Source organism: Meles meles, chromosome 17 (genome assembly GCF_922984935.1).
Source record: "Meles meles chromosome 17, mMelMel3.1 paternal haplotype, whole genome shotgun sequence".
Lineage (NCBI taxonomy): Eukaryota > Metazoa > Chordata > Mammalia > Carnivora > Mustelidae > Meles > Meles meles.
In genome coordinates, this window is record NC_060082.1 from 41,922,218 (window position 1) to 41,942,447 (window position 20,230).

At 41.1% G+C, this 20,230-nt stretch overlaps 1 protein-coding gene across 8 annotated transcripts in view; it reads left to right on the forward strand.

Annotated features, from left to right (window-relative positions):
• RABGAP1L (RAB GTPase activating protein 1 like) overlaps positions 1-20,230 on the forward strand; it is a 762,787-nt gene that overhangs the window by 716,562 nt on the left and 25,995 nt on the right. For 6 of the 8 annotated variants that reach the window (XM_045983134.1, XM_045983136.1, XM_045983135.1 and 3 more), the window contains one exon: positions 14,202-14,294. In XM_045983134.1, coding sequence (XP_045839090.1) covers positions 14,202-14,294 — 93 coding nt within the window. Of the gene's footprint in view, positions 1-14,201; positions 14,295-14,483; positions 15,935-20,230 lie in introns of those variants that run through there. The other 2 variants (XM_045983137.1, XM_045983142.1) reach the window with 2 other exon arrangements.

Below are 20,230 nucleotides of genomic sequence, written 5' to 3' on the forward strand. Positions count from 1 at the left end.
GGGCGTTTGTTCCTGGATAGCTATGCCTGCCACGTAGAACATAGTCAATAAATGTGTGCTGAACAAGTGAAAGAATGGATGAGTTTTTGAAAATTCAAAGTAGGGATGAGTTTTCCTTCCCATGTTAAAAAGTGATGTATGCAGACAGCCATGCGGCCATCAGGCAGGCTGAGCCCCTGTGGGTGTGGACTAACCCATTCTACTTCCTGCTTTTAAAGGCAGATGAATATGGGAAAGCTCCCGTTTCTCTCTCTTTCCCGCTGTTTCGTCGTCCTCAGTCTGGGAGAGGAAGGCTGAACCTTTCTAAAAACAGAATTATTCAGATTGTCTCAATGTATTAGTCTTGAATTAAATGTCTTACAGCATAAATGTTTATAGCCTTCCACCTGCTATGGGAACTCTTAGCAAGAGATAGATACTGACTTCTCTTCTAATTGCCAGTGACAACGGACACAAAAGCACTGTTTCAGATTTCTTAGCATTCCGTGCTGCGAAGGTCAGCATTGTTAGAATGAACATAGCATTTGGTGATAATAAAGAATGATGTCCTACTTGGTTCCCCTGCCATTCCTTCTCTCTCATATCACTGTCTAGTTTTTGTTGTTGTTGTTTGTTTGTTTGCTTTTAAAGATTTTATTTATTTATTTGACAGACAGAGATCACAAGTAGGCAGAGAGGCAGGCAGAGAGAGAGGGAGGAAGCAGGCTCCCTGGTGAGCAGAGAGCCCAATGCGGGGCTCCATCCCAGGACCTTAGGATCATGACCTGAGCCGAAGGCAGAGGCTTTACCCCACTGAGCCACCCAGGCACCCCTCATTGTCTAGTTTTAAATAAGCTTAATTAGCTTGCTTTGAATGCATAGCTATATCAGCTTTCTGCAGTCCAGTTTTGGGACTACATCTGGTTAATCTACTCCCTGGAATCAGACCAACACCATTCAACATGTAACCAGATTTAGGGTATTACATACCATCTTACAGTCTTAATTTTTAGCACTCGCTAGTCATTCTCTAAGTCCTTTTCTAAGCACTGTAATGCAAATTTTAAGAGGTAAATTTCTAAACAAAAACTTCAGAAGTGGAATTTTACTTGAGCTATTTCAGTGGGTATTGAGCATTTCCCTCAAAAATCAAAGAAAGAAGAAACCTCCATTATGGTATATTAACTTAAGATATTATTGCTTCTTGGGGCACCAGGGTGGCTCAGTGGGTTAAAGCCTCTGCCTTTGGCTCAGGTCATGATCCCAGGGTCCTAGGATTGAGCTCTGCATTGGGCTCTCTGCTCAGTGGGGAGCCTGCTTCCTCCTCTCTCTCTGCCTGCTCTATCTACTTGTGATCTCTGCCAAATAAATAAAGAAAATCCTTAAAAAAAAGGATATTATTGTTTCTTAATTTTTACAAAGAGGAAAATAACAATTTTCATAATTCAGTCTAAAGTTGAGGATACAATGGGTGCCTGGGTGGCTCAGTTGGTTAAGTGTCTGCCTTCAGCTTGGGTCGTTATCCCAGGATCCTGGGATCGAGCCCCATTTTGGGTTCCCTGCTGAACAGGGAGTCTGCTTCTGCCCCTCCCCTTGCTTGTGTTCTCTTGCTCTCTGTCTCTCTCTCTTGCTCACTCTCTCTCTGATAAATAAAGAAAATCTAAAAAGATAAAGTTGAGGCTATAGTGAGATAAGAAACCTTATTACTTAAAAGATGAACAGGCAAATGTCTTTTACCCCCTCCTTCAAATGTAAAGACTCTGAGAAAAATAGATTTAAAAACGAGTAGAAAGAGTGCTAGTGAAGGAGCTGCCAGGGTTGCACGTGGGTGCAGCAGAGAACCAGGCAGTTTTTGTACAAATCAGGGTGAGAAGCTGTGGGGACGGAAAGAAAGAAATCTAGGAAATCATACACAGAGAAGAAAGGCATCCTCAGTGAAACGGTAAGCCTCAAAAAATGTTCCCTCTAAGTGCTGCCTGATTCCAGGACCTTAAGGTAATTTGCTTTACACGGAAAAGTGGCTTTTGCCTCAATACTTCACTTCAGGCAGCTGGAGAGGAGGAAAACAGAGGATCTCCATCTGCCCTCTCTTGAGACTTTATGAATTCTACACAGGCTTCTCCCAGACTTAAATTCCTGCCTCAACTGCCCCAGGGTCTGTTTGACCTTCTCTTTTTATCTGGCTTGCCCAGAAAATTCAGGGTGAATGTGTTTGTACTTTTTCTGAGCACCTACTTGATGCTAGGTAATAGGGCAGATAGCTTAGGTTCCGTATCTCCTAGTCACATGTTAAAATAGCATCTCCGGGGGCGCCTGGGTGGCTCAGTGGGTTAAAGCCTCTGCCTTCGGGGCACCTGGGTGGCTCAGTGGTTTAAGCCGCTGCCTTCGGCTCAGGTCATGATCTCGGGGTCCTGGGATCGAGTCCCGCATTGGGCTCTCTGCTCAGCAGGGAGCCTGCTTCCCTCTCTCTCTCTCTCTGCCTGCCTCTCTGCCTACTGTGATCTCTCTCTGTGAAATAAATAAATAAAATCTTAAAAAAAAAAAAAAAAAAAAAAAGCCTCTGCCTTCGGCTCAGGTTCTGGGATCGAGCCCCATCTCGGGCTTTCTGCTCAGCAAGGAGCCTGCTTCCTCCTCTCTCTTTCTCTGTCTGCCTCTCTGCCTACTTGTGATCTCTGTCTGTCAAATAAATAAATAAAATCTTCAAAAAAAAAAATAGCATCTCCGCCTTTCTGCCACTGCCTAGCTCGGTCCCCTGCAGCCGGCTACTGGATGCTAAGGGCCATGGGTTCCAGGGCTTTGTGTGCTGGACAGTGACAGGCAGTGGAGAGGACGGGAATGGAACATCCTGCAAGTAAGGCTTGACCTTGAAGTCAGAAGACCTCTTGGGTCAGTCATTATCATGGTCCCCTTTCACGTTACTTAGTCTTCAGTGTACTTACTTTACACCCTGCTCAAGTAATACAAAGTATGTTAAGTTCTTAGCCCAGTGCCATGCCATGCATTATGTGCTCAATAAAAGGAGGTGGTCAGAGAAGTTGTGATTTATGTTGCTCCCTGTTCAAAAAAATAAAATAACTGAAGCTCTGAATAAAAGGTTTAAATGATTTGTTTCTAAAATTATGTAGATACTGTTCGATAGAGAAGGATTTCATAATTATTTTTCTTTAAGACTTTATTTATTTATTTATTTATTTATTTGACAGAGAGAGAGAGTGAGAGATAACAAGTAGGCAGAGAGGCAGGCAGAGAGAGAGAGGGAAGCAGACTCCCTGAGGAGCAGAGAGGCCGATAAGGGGCTCAGTCCCAGGACCCTGAGACCATGACCTGAGCCGAAGGCAGAGGCTTAATGCATTGAGCCACCCAGGTGCCCCAGACAGAGAAGGATTTCAAATGCAAGCCTATTTAACCCTAAACTAACCTACATCTCATATTGAAACTCTATTGATTAAATAATTATTCTTGAGGCATATGATTTTTCCTTCTTTATCAGTATCTATCTATCTGTCTGTCTGTCTATCTAAGGTAGGCTCCATGCTGGGCGTGGAGCCAGTTGAACTCATGACCTTGGTATCAGGACCTGAACTGAGATCAAGGGTCAGACTCTTCACCAACTGAGCTACCCAGGTGCCCCGATTTTTCCCTTTTTAAAACTTGATTGTGTCCTTGAAGCCAAACTGTTTATATAATAGATTCTTAAAATATTTTAGAACATTAAAAATAGTCCTTCCTGATCTTACAAATTTATACTCTCCTAAAGTTTATTTATAAATTGGTTATTTGAAGCACAGAATAGATATTCCCTTGGAAACTAGTGATTAATGTTCTCAGGCCAGTTCGCTGAAACCTCTCTAGCTTGTGCCCCATTACCTTCACACTTGATATTGTAATTCTGTGGTTTTCAGATGGAGAATACAGTTTAGCAGAATTGCCTGAGCTTTATAAAATCAGAGCTCCCTGATCATACCTTAGACCTTCCAGTTAGAATCTTGAGGTGAATATGCTGAATCTGTCCCAGCAGAAAGGACAGTCATACTCAAAATCCCGAGATAGGACAGAATATGATGTGCAGAAGCAAGTAGAAGAAGCCAGTGTGGCTACAGTAGGGACCGGTGACCCATAAACTCTTCTGATTATGCATTCCTGTCAGTAAATGTAATTTAAGCGCAGACTTCTAACATACGCATATTCACTTTTTAATAAATTAATGTATACTTTACTAAAATAGGCACAGAAATAGACATTTTAAAAAGATGAGATTTTAAAATTGGAAGGAAGGAAGAAAGGAAGGAAGGAAATAGAACTAGAGGGGCACCTGGGTGGCTTAGTTAATTAAGCCACTGGCTCTTGATTTGGGCTCAGGTCATGATTTCAGCATCCTGGGATGGAGCACTGCAATGGGCTCCTTGCTCAGCAGGGTGTCTGTGTCTCTCTCTCCCTCTGCTCTTGCACATGCGGTGCACCCTCTCTCTCTCAAATAAAATCTTTAAAAAAAAAAAATAGAACTAAAAATTCTACTGATTGCCTTTTGCATCTATTTGGATCCTTTCATGGACTTCCTGGTTTGGGTGAACCTCACTTTTGCAAAATACAGGCATAGAGAGGGTGGGGGGAGTAGATAGAGACCAGATCCTATAGGACCAGCAGTTAGGTCAAGTATTCCTCTCTTTATCCTAAATGCAACAGGAAGCAATTGAAAAAGTTAGGAAGAAATTACGCATTTCATAATGCAAAGGTAACAGATTTGCATTTGGAAAAACCAGCTGCCTTATGGGAAAAAGTTTCAGAGTAGAACAAGGACAGTTTGGAGCTTACTGCAGTGATGAGAGGGGCTTATGGCTTGAACTTGGGCAGTGTCGACAAGATTCAAAAGAAGAAGACAAGCTAGGAGACATTTGGAGGAATGTTCTGTAGAATCTAGTGGTTGATTTCATGATCCGCGGTGGGGGGAGGGGTTACAGATGACTTCTGGGTTGCTGGCTTGAGCATCTGGATGGAAGACGAACAATGGGAGGACTGGTTGGGGTTACAGAGTGAGTGATATCTCTAGGTTTAAAATGTCTCCTATGTGAAATATCTAAAAGATGTTATGAAGTTAGCAGGGGGATAGGTAGGTTGAGCTCAGTAGCAGTCCTGGGCTGGAAACTATAAAATAGGAGTTGTCAGTGTTTGGGTAGTAAAGAAATTACTCCACCTCAAAATATCCCTTACTGATAGGAAAGCTCAAGCAGAATACCAAGGAGTTCCATTAAAAAAAGGAACACGAGATTAGATTTCATAGGCCTGGAGATGAAAAATTAGAAATGAACAGTGAAGCAGCTTCTGTAAAATGCCATGGTTTCTTAAATTTGCTACAGCATGGGGAGCAGACAGCTCATGTTAGAGTGTGGTAAAGAAAGTAGAGATTGGTATTTCAGAAGCTTCCATAGATCCTTTGATGGGCATGCTACATTCCGGAGTGAGCTGTGAATGCTGGAAAGTGAGTCACATCGTATAATTACTCATTAATGAGTTCAGGAATCGTCGCGGGTTTGTGCACCATTAGGCTGGAGTAATTGGAAAGCTGAACGTGCTGGATGAGATGGAGCAAAGGCAGCACCGCAGACTGTATGTTGTGTGTGGATTCAGGAAGAGAATGCCGAGTGACTTGATTTCTATAAGACTTAGGAGTTATGTTAGTGTTCCAAGAGATAAGTACTTTCCTTGTCCCCACCTCCTTAAGCCATTATATTCCTTATTAGAGTACAACTTGCAGGGGTGGTGGTGGGGGTGTGAAATGTGTACAGGGGGTCATAAGGTACAAACTCCCAGTTATAAAATAAGTCCTTAGGGGAAGTAATGCACAACATGGTGAGTGTAGTTAATCATGCTGCATTGTGGAGCGCCTGGGTGGCTCAGTGGGTTGAGCCTCTGCCTTTGGCTCAGGTCATGATCCCAGGGTCGTGGGATCGAGCCCTGCATTGGGCTCTGTGCTCGGTGGGGAGCCTGCTTCCCCCTCTCTCTCTGCCTACTTGTGATCTCTGTCAGATAAATAGTCTTTAAAAAAAAAAATAATGCTGCATTGCACATTTGAAACTTCCTAACCTAAGAGAGTAAATCTCCCAAGTTCTTATCACATAAAAACAATTTTTGTAACTCTATAGGAGACAATGTTACCTAGACTTATTGAGGTGATCATCATATCATTTAATATCTACAAATACTGAATCCTTATATCATACACGTGAAACTTAGGTTTATGCCAACTATATCTCAATTAAAAAAGAATATCATTAATAATCGTTTATAGGTTCTTATGGACTCTGAAAGTTACCCCACCCAATCTCATGGAGCAAAGTATCCTTGACTATGTTCCCCCTCCTCCTACTGCTAAAAACTCAAGAAGAGTCAAAGTAGCTTCTCTTGCTGAACATTGGGAAGAGGATTAAGTGAACCCTAATAAGACATGGCCCCTCTTCTTCGCTGGACTCCCTCCCAGGTCTTTCTTCCAAAGAATTGAGGCTACTGCAGTTTTGTTTGCCACTGATCCATTTTCTATCCAGATCTTGACAGGCCATTGCAGAACTGATTCTGAACTGGAAACCCTCAGCCCCCTACAACTCCAGATCACCAAAAAATAGGTGCCAGAGTTATCTGGCATTTTTCCTCTAATGATTAATATATTAAAATGGGATCACTTATATTCTTCCTAAGAAATTATCTGAAGTTAGCAAGGGCAATACATAATTTCTAGCATCTTTGGCTTATTAATTTTTTAGGCTCTCAGACTCCTGACCATCAGGAAAATATTAAACTGATCTTGGCAGCCTTTTTTTTTTTTTTAATTATGATCTACTTTGCCAGCATTTGCATCCATTAACAAATATTTTTGTATCTTTTATTTTTGAGATAGAGAAGCAGATTCATCAAGTTTTGAATGATAGCTCTGACAAGGGACTAACCCCTTGTTAAAATTCAGCACAGAGGAAATTCGATTTTTTAACTGGACAAGAAAGCTGACATAAACCAGTCATAATGAAAATCCTCCTCCCCAAGGAGCTCCTCCCCGCCCCCCAACAAATTTCTTCTTTTATAACTGTATGTACTGATAAGCCTTTCCCCACACTCATTAAACATATACTCGGCACCGCACCTGGATGTCAGCTTCTTGAGACGCTCTGCCTTCGCGGTCCGGGCAGGAGAGCAAAGTGGTGCAAGAGGACAGAGGCTGGGGGTGCCTGGGGGACTGGGTCCCGCGTCTGTATCTCTGTTTACTAGCCACGTGACCTCGGAAAGTTACCTCTCTCCAGTCATCTTATTTATAAAATCCAAATAATACCTCACAGAGTTGTTGAGAGGCTTAAATATGTGATTTTCTAAATTACAGCCTCAACCCTGGTAGGGAATTCTTTGACATGCAGGCACTTTGTGTTTCTCTTTGTGCCAATTACTGTTGCTCAGACACAGGAGGGAAGGAAGCTGTGTTGGAGCATGCGCAGTGGGGCTGAAGACCTCCCGTGCGGGCGGGCCTCCGCTTGTCTCTCCGGACAGCACCTCGCAGAGGTTTTCTGCACACATCCCACTTTTTCTCGAGTGGCTACCCTTCCTGTCTCTCATCCCCTAGCGCCCTCCCCTCCCTCTTTGAAAAGTCGTGTGGGCATCTTCATTGTACCAATGACCAGAGGGCACTACCCGCATTTAACAGGTGACATCATAAATGGGGCAAGGATACTAGGGGCTCAGAAGAGATGCTGCGGGGGGGGGGGGGGGGGATTCTAATGCAACCCCAAATCATTCCACCCAAAATGCCAGTAGTACTCCCACCTTAAGAAGCACTAGTAGCTCCTAGATTCTTTTCTCTAGTTAAATTCGGAATCTACTTTTCACAGAATTGATGCACTGTTCCATAAGACCAGCATATGTCCCAAATCATGCCATATACAGTGCAGATTGTAGACCAGGTCGAAAACTTTCCACAGGTATCTTCAACTGTGCTGTGTCATTTTCCTCTTGTCTGCATATAACTTTCCCTTAGGTTAATATAATGGGTTGTTTCGGAGTTCTTTTACCCCCTTAGTTACAATCCACAGTTTAAGATCTGTGCTGTTTTAAAAGACATCCAAACTCTTTAATGCATAAAGATCACATTTAATAATCAGGAAATCATGTATGTATGTAAGAGAACCAACCAAATCATGTACATAAGAGAAGAAGTATGTTTTATTAAAAATAACTAAGGCACATGACATTCAAGTATTAGTAAGGAGTACTCAATGTACTAAGAGTAAAAATAAGGGGATAACCCAACTAGGTATCATTCGTGAGATAAAGATCCTTAAGGCAAGTCCACCAAAAAGTAATTGATATACAATAAAAAACTGTACACACACGTATTTTCGTTCTATCAGAGTTCTATATAAAAATAAACTCACGCTTTAGATGAGAAGAGGGAGGGCATGGGAAAAGAAAGTTGAGCATATTTCTCAGTCTTCCTCTCCTACATCTCCGACTGAGGCCAGCATGATGGCATGGTGAACTTTGAGAGGAAGAATAAAGCAAATTCGCAGCTACTGTGCTTTCTCCTTGCCTGTTGCCCAGGGTCATCGTGGAGCATCTCCCACTACTCTCTGAACACCCCTTGCCACCCCTTTCCCTGAAGTTCCTAAAGCTCTTGTCTGTGTATTTTCTGGTAACAGCTGAATAGGACCCCCTTTCATCAGACATGGCGCGTAACTGCATTGGTGACAAGGACAGGGGTAAAGAGAGCCTCCCTAGGGTTTCAGTGTTACAGCCCCGTGAGTATGAGCGTCAGGGGAGTCGATGAAAAAGCCTCCTTGATTGAGTGCGTGTCCTTCAAGTTCTGCTCATGAAATTGTATTAGAAGGCCTGAATAGGCATTTTAAAAATGGAATATGATAAAATGTAGTAGAAAATATTAGGGGATATTGTGCCGATCCTTAGCAAAGAAATGCCACAACTAGTTGCCATTTAGTGGTAAGAGGGAGAAGCCAAGTAGGGACTGAATGAATCCGCACATTGGCTGGGATGAAGTTGTTTTTATCTTCTGCTTACTGCTATTCTGCTGTTGGTTAACACCAGAGCTGACAGTATCCAGGTTATTTCATATTGACACAATTTGCAGTTGGTTGTAAAATGAAGGGGGCAGGAAGTTTTTTTTTATCTTGCTTTCAGCTAAAGTGTGAAGACTTTCAACTGAGTTTTGTTTGTAAACATTTGGTAGTTTAATTGATAGTTGTTAGGATTTGTAATATGTTATTGGATTAATTTCCTCTTGTTACCCCAACAAGTAACTACAGATTTAGAGGATTCGAAGAGCTTTATACATTTATTTTTTACAGTTCTGTAGGTTAGAAGTCTGACCAGTTTCATCAGGGCTAACATTCAGGTGTCAGCGGGGCTGCGTTCCTGTCTGAAGGCTCTTCTCACCTTTTCCAGCTTCTCGAGGCTCCCCACGTTCACGTCCTCCTCCATCTTCCAAGCCAGCAACATTGAATTTCTTTGGCTTTCCTTCCGCAGTCACATCTCCTCTGACTGAAATCTGGAGAAGTTGTCCCTTTTTTTCCCCCCTTACATTTCATCTGTTTGAGAGAGAGAGAGAGAACGAGGGTGGAGGAGGGGGAGAGGGAATGGGAGAAGCAGTCTCCCTGCTGAGCAGGGAGTCCTAAGTGTTGGGCTCGATCCCAGGACCTTGGGATCATGACCTGAGCTGAAGGTCAGTGCTTAACTAACTGAGCCATCCACCTGCCCCGAAAGTTCTCCTTTTTTAATGACTTGTAGGATTTTGTTGGGCCCACTCAGAAAGTCCCAAGATCATTTCCCTATCTCGAGGTCCTTAATCTCAAGCTCGTCTGCAGAATCCATTTTGCCATGGAAGGAAGCATATTCAGAGGTTCTGGGCATTAGGATGCAGACATCTTGTTGGGGGGGGGGCATTTTTTTGTCTGCCACAGTTGTCTGTATCGACTCTTGCTTCCAAAATATTTTTCTTGTAAAATTGTGTAAGAAAATCAGTTGATTTAAGGAAAAATCATAGAAAAATGTGTTTGGATATGGCAGGAAAAAAAAAAATGAAAATGGCATTCACATGGTTAAAGGAATATTGGGAAATACACTTCTCCTGACGGCCCAGTACCAGAAGGGAGTGCAGGCCAGGGAGATGCTGGACCCGCCCATATTCCAGATATTCCAGATAATCCTAGATCCCTCTGCCATAAGGGCATCTCAGTTCAGTGTTCTCAGTCATGGTGGGTTCACTTTTCTTATTCTGAAGACAGAGATCGTACCCGACAGACGGTCTCCAAAGGTCCTTCCAGCTCCAGCTTACGAATTCTAAGTAAATGGTTATGTTACGAATTTAAATGTCAGGGTTAAACATATTGTGAAATAATCTAAATACCGTGAAATATTCAAAACATTAAAACACTGCTTCTATTTTAAATGCTGACTTCCTCAAATGTAGTTGTCAAGTCCAAAATGTCAGGTCTTGGCTGATTATTTAAAATGATTGCTATCATACTTACTGGGGATTGTCTTGCCAGAGTTTTTCTCTTTTGGGGTTTTTTTTTTTTTAATAAATACCATTTTGAGTTGGTGAACGCTCGTTTTCAGTTGCACTTATCAAATAATTGTGGGTTTTTTTAGTACTTTTCCTGAATTTAGTCAAATAGGAGGTACTGGGTGGGTAGAGGTTCGACCATGTTTTGGAAGAAGCTCCCTCACCCCCAGTTAGGTAAACATTTGAAAAGATCAGTGATTTCTTCAAGTGCACAGTTATATTAAAAATATTTAACTTAAGGGGAGACATACCTGTATTACTCTAGAGATAATAATTGGGTCAATTCTAGTAATTCTTAATGACTTTCTGGGTTTTTTTTTTGTTTTTGTTTTTTTAAAGATTTTATTTATTTATTTGACAGACAGAGAGATCACAAGTAGGCAGAGAGGCAGGCAGAGAGAGAGGAGGAAGCAGGCTCCCTGCAGAGCAGAGAGCCCAATGCGGGGCTTGATCCCAGAACCCTGAGATCATGACCTGAGCCGAAGGTAGCGGCTTAATCCACTGAGCCACCCAGGCGCTCCCGACTTTCTGTTCTTTTAATTAAAACTACATACTAAAGAGGTATTTTATTCCTTGCTCCGCTAAGAAACATTTCAAGCTCAATATTACAGTCCCTAAAATAAAATCAATTTTGTCCTGAAATACAGCTTTAAACACCGTGACAGCCTATGTTCTTTGATTATCTCATAAATAACAGTTTCATATCAGCTCATCGTCCTCCTTCCCTCTCGCCCCCCTCACTTTGTGCCAATCACAGGTGGATGCTCAGTGTCACCCCACAGCACAAGATAAATAAGCTTGGCAGGTTTCCTAGCAACATATTGTTCTGGGAACCTGCGCTGTTTCCCTGAACAAGATGAAGCCAAACATCCTAGCATCTCAGCCAGATGGGAAAGGATTAGCGTATTGAGGGTGTTTAATGCATTTTTTAAAAAATTTCACATTGAAAGGAACCTCTTAACATAAGTAGCAAGCGTGACTTTTAAAGGACCTTTTTTTTACATGGAAAAAAAAATTCTGTAACACTTCGAATTTTAAAAATATGGTTTTAGAAGAAATTCTCTAGAAATAAGGTTGCAGTGTGTAATGCAGTCATTGCTGAATGGGTCCATTTTAGAGCCAGTAGAAAATACTCCCACACAGGACCGACGTCCAGCCCGGTGTACTGCTCAGTGCCCGTGTCAGTTGCAGGGATGCCGACCTACTTCCGGTTGGGTAAATGGCTTCACAGTAGCCTCCACACAGTACTCACTTCTCCTCGATCCTTTTCTTAGGAATGCCTTGGAAACACCTGTCCCTGCTTAGAACTCTGAGACTTTTTCCCTTTGTCCTTGGCTCCCGCTCCGGCTCCTTCAGTGCTAGGGACTCAAACCACTTCATCTTAAGAGTGTTTTTGGTTGGGCGCCTGGGTGGCTCAGTGGGTTAAAGTCTCTGCCTTTGGCTCGGGTCATGATCTCAGGATCCTGGGATTGAGCCCCGCGTCGGGCTCTTTGTTCAGCAGGGAGCCTGCTTTGCCCCTCTCTCTCTGCCTACCTTTCTGCCTACTTGTGATCTCTCTCTGTCAGGTAAATAGAAAAGAAAAAAAAATAGTGTTTTTGGTTTCTGAACAAATGATGAATACATATAGAGAAAAGATAGCTGGAAGAAACTGAGGCCCCCTAGTAAAATCAAGAAGAAATAATGTTGTTGCTCCTGTTCTGTTGTCACATGACCACTTGTATTTATTTTCCTGGTCTGACGATCGTGAGGCCCACAGGTGGGCTTTTGCACGCGGGTTCGTCCCGGTGCACTGGTGAAGGTCTCTGGACATGGTTAATGAGAAGTTACTTTCTCGTGACCATGTTCAGCGGTGGTTTTGCAATTCAGTTACGCCCTGAAAACCGTCTGTCCTTCTTGTTTCACTGGGGAGACTCCCCCATCGGCCAGATGAATGTTGTCATTGTGTGGTTGTGGAATGATTTCCACGGTCTCCAGTTGGGAATGAGTTTGTGAAATTTCCTCATTGTGGTGAGAAGCAGGTAATTCCAGTACCTGAGAATGTTCCTGGATGGAAGAGCAGAGTCATGAGAATACAAAGGGGCATGACACATGACGTCTTTGCTTTTTATTGAGCAGATTCTCTGGCCAGATTCTTACACACATATTACATGTTTTCTAAATACCAAATCTTGTCCTTGACAAGAAACAGTCTGCTGAGAGCCTCCTGTGGGCCGATGGCTTAGGTAGGTCTCATGACAATGGTTACTAAGCACCAACACATCTTTACCTTTAAGTCCCCAAGAATCCAGCAAAATAACACATCTGTTGTCTTTTAAAAAATTAGGTAAACTTTCTCCTCATTTCAAGTCACTTACTTGAGCACCTAAACATTAAATAAAGATTTTGATGTTGAAAGGAATTATATAATTTTGATTATCCAAGAGAAGCCTAGAAGTGGACTTAATCTATTACTCAGATCACTGATGATAATACATTAATTTTTTTTTTTTAAAGATTTTATTTATTTATTTGACAGACAGAGAGATCACAAGTAGGCAGAGAGGCAGGCAGAAAGAGAGGAGGAAGCAGGCTCCCTGCAGAGCAGAGAGCCCGATGCGGGACTCGATCCCAGAACCCTGAGATCATGACCTGAGCCGAAGGCAGCGGCTTAATCCACTGAGCCACCCAGGCGCCCCGATAATACATTAATTTTATTGAATACTTTTTTTAAAAAAATTTCCAGGAAATGGGCAGTATTTTAGACACTTCGCCTGTGTATATAGCATTTAATTATCCTGACAGCCATTATGAAGTGGAAATTTGTTTGCCTGCCGTTTTACAGATGAAGAAACTCAGACCAAGAGAGGTTAAGTACCGATTTGCCAAGAGGTTTCATAGTTAATAAAAAGAAAAAAAATAGGAGGTGTTCAGACCCTGATCTGTCTAGGGCCACATTCTTTGACCTTTATTCGATGTTACTCTTCTTTGTTTATTTTTAGAATTCTAAGATTCTGTAAGTCTTAGTCTTTTTTTTCTCCATAAAACAGTAGACTGCTGTCTTTTAAGGATAACAGAATTTTGGTAAGAAATAGATGAGTTGTTTAGATGATCTATTTATTATCTCAGGCAGCACAGCGATTCTGTTGTTTATAGGGTTTATAGGGAATTTCAGTGACCGCCTGCAGAATCTTCTTTCTCTGGGGTACAGTATACTGACTCTATTTAAAAATATTTTTGTTGCTCAGTTTTTTCCTTTTATAAAATAATTTTCCTTTTCAAAATGGTGGAAGACCGTGAATGAATTTTACTGAAAAGTAGTTAGAATTAACAGCACTGTTCAATACATTTACAAGAAACAGCATGTCGCAGCACAGAAATGGATGTTTATAAGGTTTCATGGAACAGGGCCACTCTTGTTTGTTTACATATTACTAATGACAGCCACTTCTCTGCAGTGACAACAGAGTGGAGTAGCTGTGACCTACACTGCGGGGCCCACAGAGCCTACAATACACTATGTAGGCCTTGTCAGAAAAAGTTTGCAGACCCCTGATCTCAGATCTAGACCTGCCTGCGACTTTGAGTTGGGTGTGCGCCATTAGAATGTCAGAGACTTCATTGGCCACCGTATCACAAAATGTTTTCCCAAATCACATCCTTGTCTAACATGCTTCTCTTCTAATCCCTGTAGGTACCAACCAAGAAACTGAAGAAATATGAGAAAGAGTATCAGACAATGCGGGAGAGTCAGCTGCAGCAGGAAGACCCAATGGATAGATACAAGGTAGGGGAGGCATGGGTCACCCCTGAGAGCCAAGTGCCTTCTGTACCCGGAAGGAACAGTAGTGGCCACTTCACCCCCCTCTTTCCTTCTTGATTGACTCAGATGCTCCCTGACCATGATTAATGTCCAGGTATGTTTTCATTTCAAGAAACTCTTGAGTCGCCAACCATAATATTTCTTTTCTTTCAGTTTGTATATTTGTAGGTAACTCCACGTGTTGCATTTTTACTTGGAATCTTCATAAGAAGCTGAGAGAAAGAGAGGGAAAAAGAAAGAGAGAAAGTGGCTATCGACTACTTTCAAAAATGAGAAAACAAGGAAAGTGGCAAAGGACTGTGTTAGCTGTGCACGGTCACGTCCACAAAGACTTTTAGAAGGTGAACTGTTCCAAGCCTGGCACAAGAATGTTTCAGACTTTCCTCTTTCTGTAGTGACTGTTAAACATACAAACTCATTTGGAAGGAAAAATAAAGCCCACAAAGGTCAATGGAGCACAGTAACGGTGTTTGTTGCAACATTTATTTCCACAAATCTGAGTGACAGTGACGTTTCAGTTCAGTTTGCAGTTTCAGAATCAAACCTGATTTCAGTTTCATATCCTAGTTAACTGTGGTACTTAAAAAAAAAAAAAAATGGGCCATTCACGTGAGTAGATCTCTTCAGTGGTAGTTAGCAACGCTGTTCCCATGATGCAGTGCTGCGGAAACCCTGATTTTGAACTTATTTTTTCCAACTGACATATTATCGTCTCCCTTGAACATGTTTTAATTCCTTAGATTCCTACAGATGCCTAACGATTCCCTCCGTCTTCACATCAGTAACCCTGGGATTAGAGAATATTGTATTTTCACACTGAGCACCACCAATGCTAAAATATCCTTCCAGGAAAAGTACTGAGGTGGCATTGTTCATGAAAGCCCCACAGCAGGATGACTGCCGCTCTTGTAACTCGAGTGGCCCTCACGTGGTGAGAGAAGTCACCGGGGGCAGCTGGAGTCACAGTATGTCTTCTCTCTTCTGTGGAGCAGAGTGGGGCATGGCAGGAGTATGTGGATTTTGTAGTCAGACCTGAGTTCAAATCTTGCCTTTCCAGAAAAAACAACAACAACACAGGATTTGTTAAACACATTGGGGGGGTTAATACCTGTCCATTGTGGGATAGGTGTGTGTGTTCAGTGTGGGATAGGTATTAAAAGTATTCAGCACTGGGCTAGTTACCGTGCTTCTTCCTCATCTGTAAAACATGCAGGAGCTTACACAGCTCCTTAAAGGGCTCCTGTGAGGATGAGGGATGTCGGTGTGAAGTGGCTTGCACAGAGCTGCTATTCAGTAAATGGTGGTTATTAGCCTTTTGAGGCCGACTGCCTGCCATGACCCAGGTATTATTGCTAGAATAACATCCCCTCGCGTGTATCTGCTCTACCAGTCCCTCGCTTATCCTCTCATTTCTCCCAAGGGTTAGCTCCCCAGTAGCCTGACAGCAGTATGCCTCTCCCCTTGTTTCTAGAACGGGCGAAAGAACTGGTAAGAAGAGCCCACGTACTGCTCTGGTAGATACCTATTAACCTGCAAGGCGCTCACAGAATAAGGTTTGAGGCTCATTTCCACCACCACCAACCCCCTCAGTAAAACCAGTTTTAATGTAGCTCCTGTCACTTGCTGCTTTAGGAAGGCTTGAAGCAGTAATTTAAAAATATTCTTAAAGATCCTAAATGAAGCCCTCCTACTGCTTAGATGATCATTCTAATTTTCTTAGTTGCCATCATTACAAATAAAATCTGGGAAGAGTGCTTTAAAATAGAAGAGAAGGCAACGAAAGACTAAAATCGTATATTTAAAATCAGTCTGGGACTGAACTTGGTACTGTTTCGTATATCCTTTTCACATCGAAGTAGATAAGTGTGAGAAGTACAGTGCATATTATTTGTTAAAGAGTACTTCCCACACGTAAGACTTTCAGTGGGTTCATATTTTACTGAGGGACCAAAGTAGAATTAAACATTTTTGTTTTGTTTTGAAAACAGATCCTCCTTTTAACTTACGCATATCAGATATGCTCTATAACTATTTCTTTTATCTTACTGTAATAGCTTGTCCATACATCTAGTATTTCTGTACTCTTTTAATAATGTCTAAATATTTACATTGGGAATATACTGGTAAAGTTATAGTCCTCAAATACATTTTCAAGGTGATAGTTGGCAACCTAGTTTCCAGCCATCACCAGACTTGTTCTTTCAGATACTCGATATCTAGTTTAAGAAACTAATTATAATGACCTTAAAGTAGGAAAGTGTTCAAGAAATACCTCTTAGCCTCTTCTAAATTTAATCCTGTAAGAATAAGATCTGTGTCCCTGGAATGCGCACATTATAATTCATAGATCTTGGACTGGGAACCTAGTTGTGCAAATTCTTAAGAATAACATGGGAAGATCTTTGTGGGCATCAAACCAGTTTACTAACCAGTTTACTAACAAGCCCTCCTCCCCCGTGAAGGTCTGTACTACTTAAAATGCCATGTCTACCCCTAGCTTACTCGATGGCAAGGCAGTTAGGAAAGTTGCGTCTTTTATTTTTAAGGCCGAGAAATGTCATACAATAAAATACTCTTAAGAGATTTTTCAGTTTGATGCTGTTTCCCTTGGCATACAAAAAGGCCCCTTGCGTGGAAGCCAGAGGTGGGATGAAAGACCCAGAAATGCAGAGGCAGCCCTGAGCCATCACGTTCTTGCTGTATCTATCCAAGTATGTGTTTTAATTTTATGACAGATGCCGATACTACATTTTCAAGTGATGTCACTATACTCCCCTGTATCTAACACTTAAATCTCAACCACGAAGAAAGAGATGAATTATGTTGGTAAATTTTAGAACCCTAAACACAAAAACGTTCTGGAACAAGACAGTGGTGATGGTCGCACAATGTTGTGAATGTACTAAAACCACTGAATTGTACATTTTAAAAAGGTGAAATTTATGATATGTGAATTATATCTCAAAAATAAAAGATCCAAGCAAAATGTTTCAAGGGGAATGGCATCCAACCCACCATCTTCTTTTCATAAATTCCAAGTCACGTAAGAGAAGCCTGTGCAGAAGCCGTACTTGTGGGAGGGAGACCTTCTGTCAGATTTGGAGCTAATTAATGATTATAAATCCTGTGTGTACTCATATTTATAGGGGAAAGGCCAACGTAAGTGGGTGACACATTCATTTTCATGTATAAATATGGATGCCCACAAACGTAGACCTGTATAAATTTGTGTACACACCAGGCTACCTGGTCTTGGCTTCCATTTGCATTTGAAAATCAGCTCTGTAATGGCTTCCTACAGGATTTGGTGTGCTCTTTCTGCCGATCTTCTTGACTACATTCCAAGATGCAAAAAGGAAACTTTATTGGAAGAGGAATATAGAACATTTATTCTAAGTCTCTTCTTAAGTTTGACCTGGCCAAATTGGTGTGGTAGTTTTTATCTACTTGAAATTGGTTTGTAAATTAATTAATTTGAAATGAAGGGAAATGCAGGATAAAGCCTTGTCTATAGAAATCCATCATGTATATTTCCATTTTTATGCAAGCCCCCAGAAAACAAACCTTCAGGAATACATGTAGCTGTTTTAGTATATTTTAAAAATTAGTAGTCAAGCCCCTAATAAGTAGTTATCGGCCTCAGAAATTGTAATACTGTTTTCTGTTTTAAGGAGTTGAGTTGTCTCCATTTAGGGAAAGATAGTTTTCTACTAATGTAATCTGTTGACAGCACCTTTTAGAGAACTGCAGCCTTCCTCTACCTCTGGAAGATGGTATGCTTTTCTTATTTCATTAAGGACTTGCACAGATGTGGGGTAAACCTTCGAAAGCACAGCTAATTAATTAATTCAGTGAGTCTTCCAAAGCGTAATGAAGATTATGTTATTACCTGTTCTAGATAGGCAAATCCTAGAAAGAATCAGGAATGCTTAAACTCTCTTGAGTTCGAGACACAGATAGTATTACGCATCATTTCTAATTCAGGTATCTTATCTACATTTAGTATAATTAAATTTAGAATGTTTAATTTCTTTGGTGAGGTTAGAAGTAGTAATTCTCTTATTGAAGTGTAATTCAAACAGGAAGAGAGTAATTCCTCTAAGTTTGCAAAAAGTTCGTCTTACACATACTAATTTTTGTAGAGCAGTTATCCCTGTATGTAATTTAAAATTAAGCTATTTAATTACACTGGGCAAAAATAATACAAAATATTTGAAGTAAAGCTTAATTGGACTTACATTATTTGCCATTCTTCTGTAGCTAATGAAATAGCTTAGACCAGACATCACATTTTGTTTTTAACTTGTCAAGTGAAAGAAGTTTAAGTTTTGCCAAATTACGGGGGGGAGAGGTGGGAGGGAAGGCTTCCCCTTTTTCTTCCTCTGTAGGGCCTTTCCTTCCTCAAGAAGTTAAAATAAGTGAATCTATCTTTGAAAACTCTTTTCTACCAATGAAAATAAACTCACATATTTTTAATTTTCCTCATTACAGAAACTGTCATTGGTTTTTGGAAATACTTACATTTATGAAATAATATGCTTTTAATGAATACTGATAGTCAAGAGCATGGTTTCTCTCTGCCTGTGATAACATTGTGATAGACCTCAGAAGGCCACCACTCTTGTTGATTGTGGATAATCCAGTGAACTCACTGTTCTAAAATGGTAGAAGTTGCAAGCTAACCCCTATTGAGGATTCTTGAGCAGATTACCTAAGAAGGAGCAGGTGGCTTCCGATGATGCCTGTTCACTGATTGAGTTTTACTTAACACTTGAGAGAGATATGAATGTTACGCATATTAAGAATTTTCTAAGTATGTTTATTGATGATCTTCAGAATTAATTCTCCAAAATTTTTATTCAATTTTTAGTCATTTTTTAAAGTTTTAGTAAATTTTGCTTCCTGTGTAAGTAGCATTACTGAGAAAATTATGTCACACTGACATGTTTTGACATCATCTGTAACCCATTTGCTTTTTTAAAAATTTGATTTGTATGCTAGAGCAGGGTGTCTGCAAACTTTGGCATGAGGGACAAATGGGCCCACTGCCTGTTTTTGTAAATAAAGTTTTATTGGAATGCAGCCACACCCATTGTTTACTTATCAGCTGTCTAGGGCTGCTTTTGCACAACAGTGGCAGAGTTTGAGTAATCTCAACAAAGATCACCCGGCCTTCAAAGCCTAAAATATTCTGTGTCTGGCCATTTACATTTAAAGCTTGTTGACCCCCCCAGTGCTAGGAAATAACCAAAGACTGTTTGTAAAATGCCAGGAGAACTGTAGTCTGGTTTGCCAACTGACAGTTACTTATTACCAACAAGATTTTGTTTTTAGTTTGACATTTAAATTTTTAAAAAGTTCTCCCAGAAAGATAAAACTGGCTACACTGGGTAAAGGAAGAGCATAAAATGATTTCAAGTATCCAGATTTTCTCTCTCAAATCCTCATTTGCAGACAGTGTAGACATTTAAACATTTAATCTGTAGGCATTTGCCTTTGAGTGTCAAAAAACTGTTTGCTAAAATCTGATGATGCTAATTATCAACTCTTGAAGGAATGACCCAAACGAAAGCATGGGAGAGTTGAGTGTGTTTTTGCTAATAAAATTGCACTGGGTCTTTTAGGAAAACATTTTCTCCTGACCCTTAAATGTCTTTAAAACCATGTGCCAAGAATTCATGATAGTAGCAGATGACACACCCAAAAATACTGAGCTCAAGTTTACGAAGCTGCCTCATTTCCCATCATTTTTTCCTGTAAGGCTTCGTTTATTTTCTTCGGAATGCCGGTTCCCGTTGCTGGGGTCTCTCATCACGGAATAAATGACGTTCACCATCCCTTGTGCTGCATCACCCACATTCCAGCCCTCAGACTCACAGGACAGCTGGAAGCATTCCCCT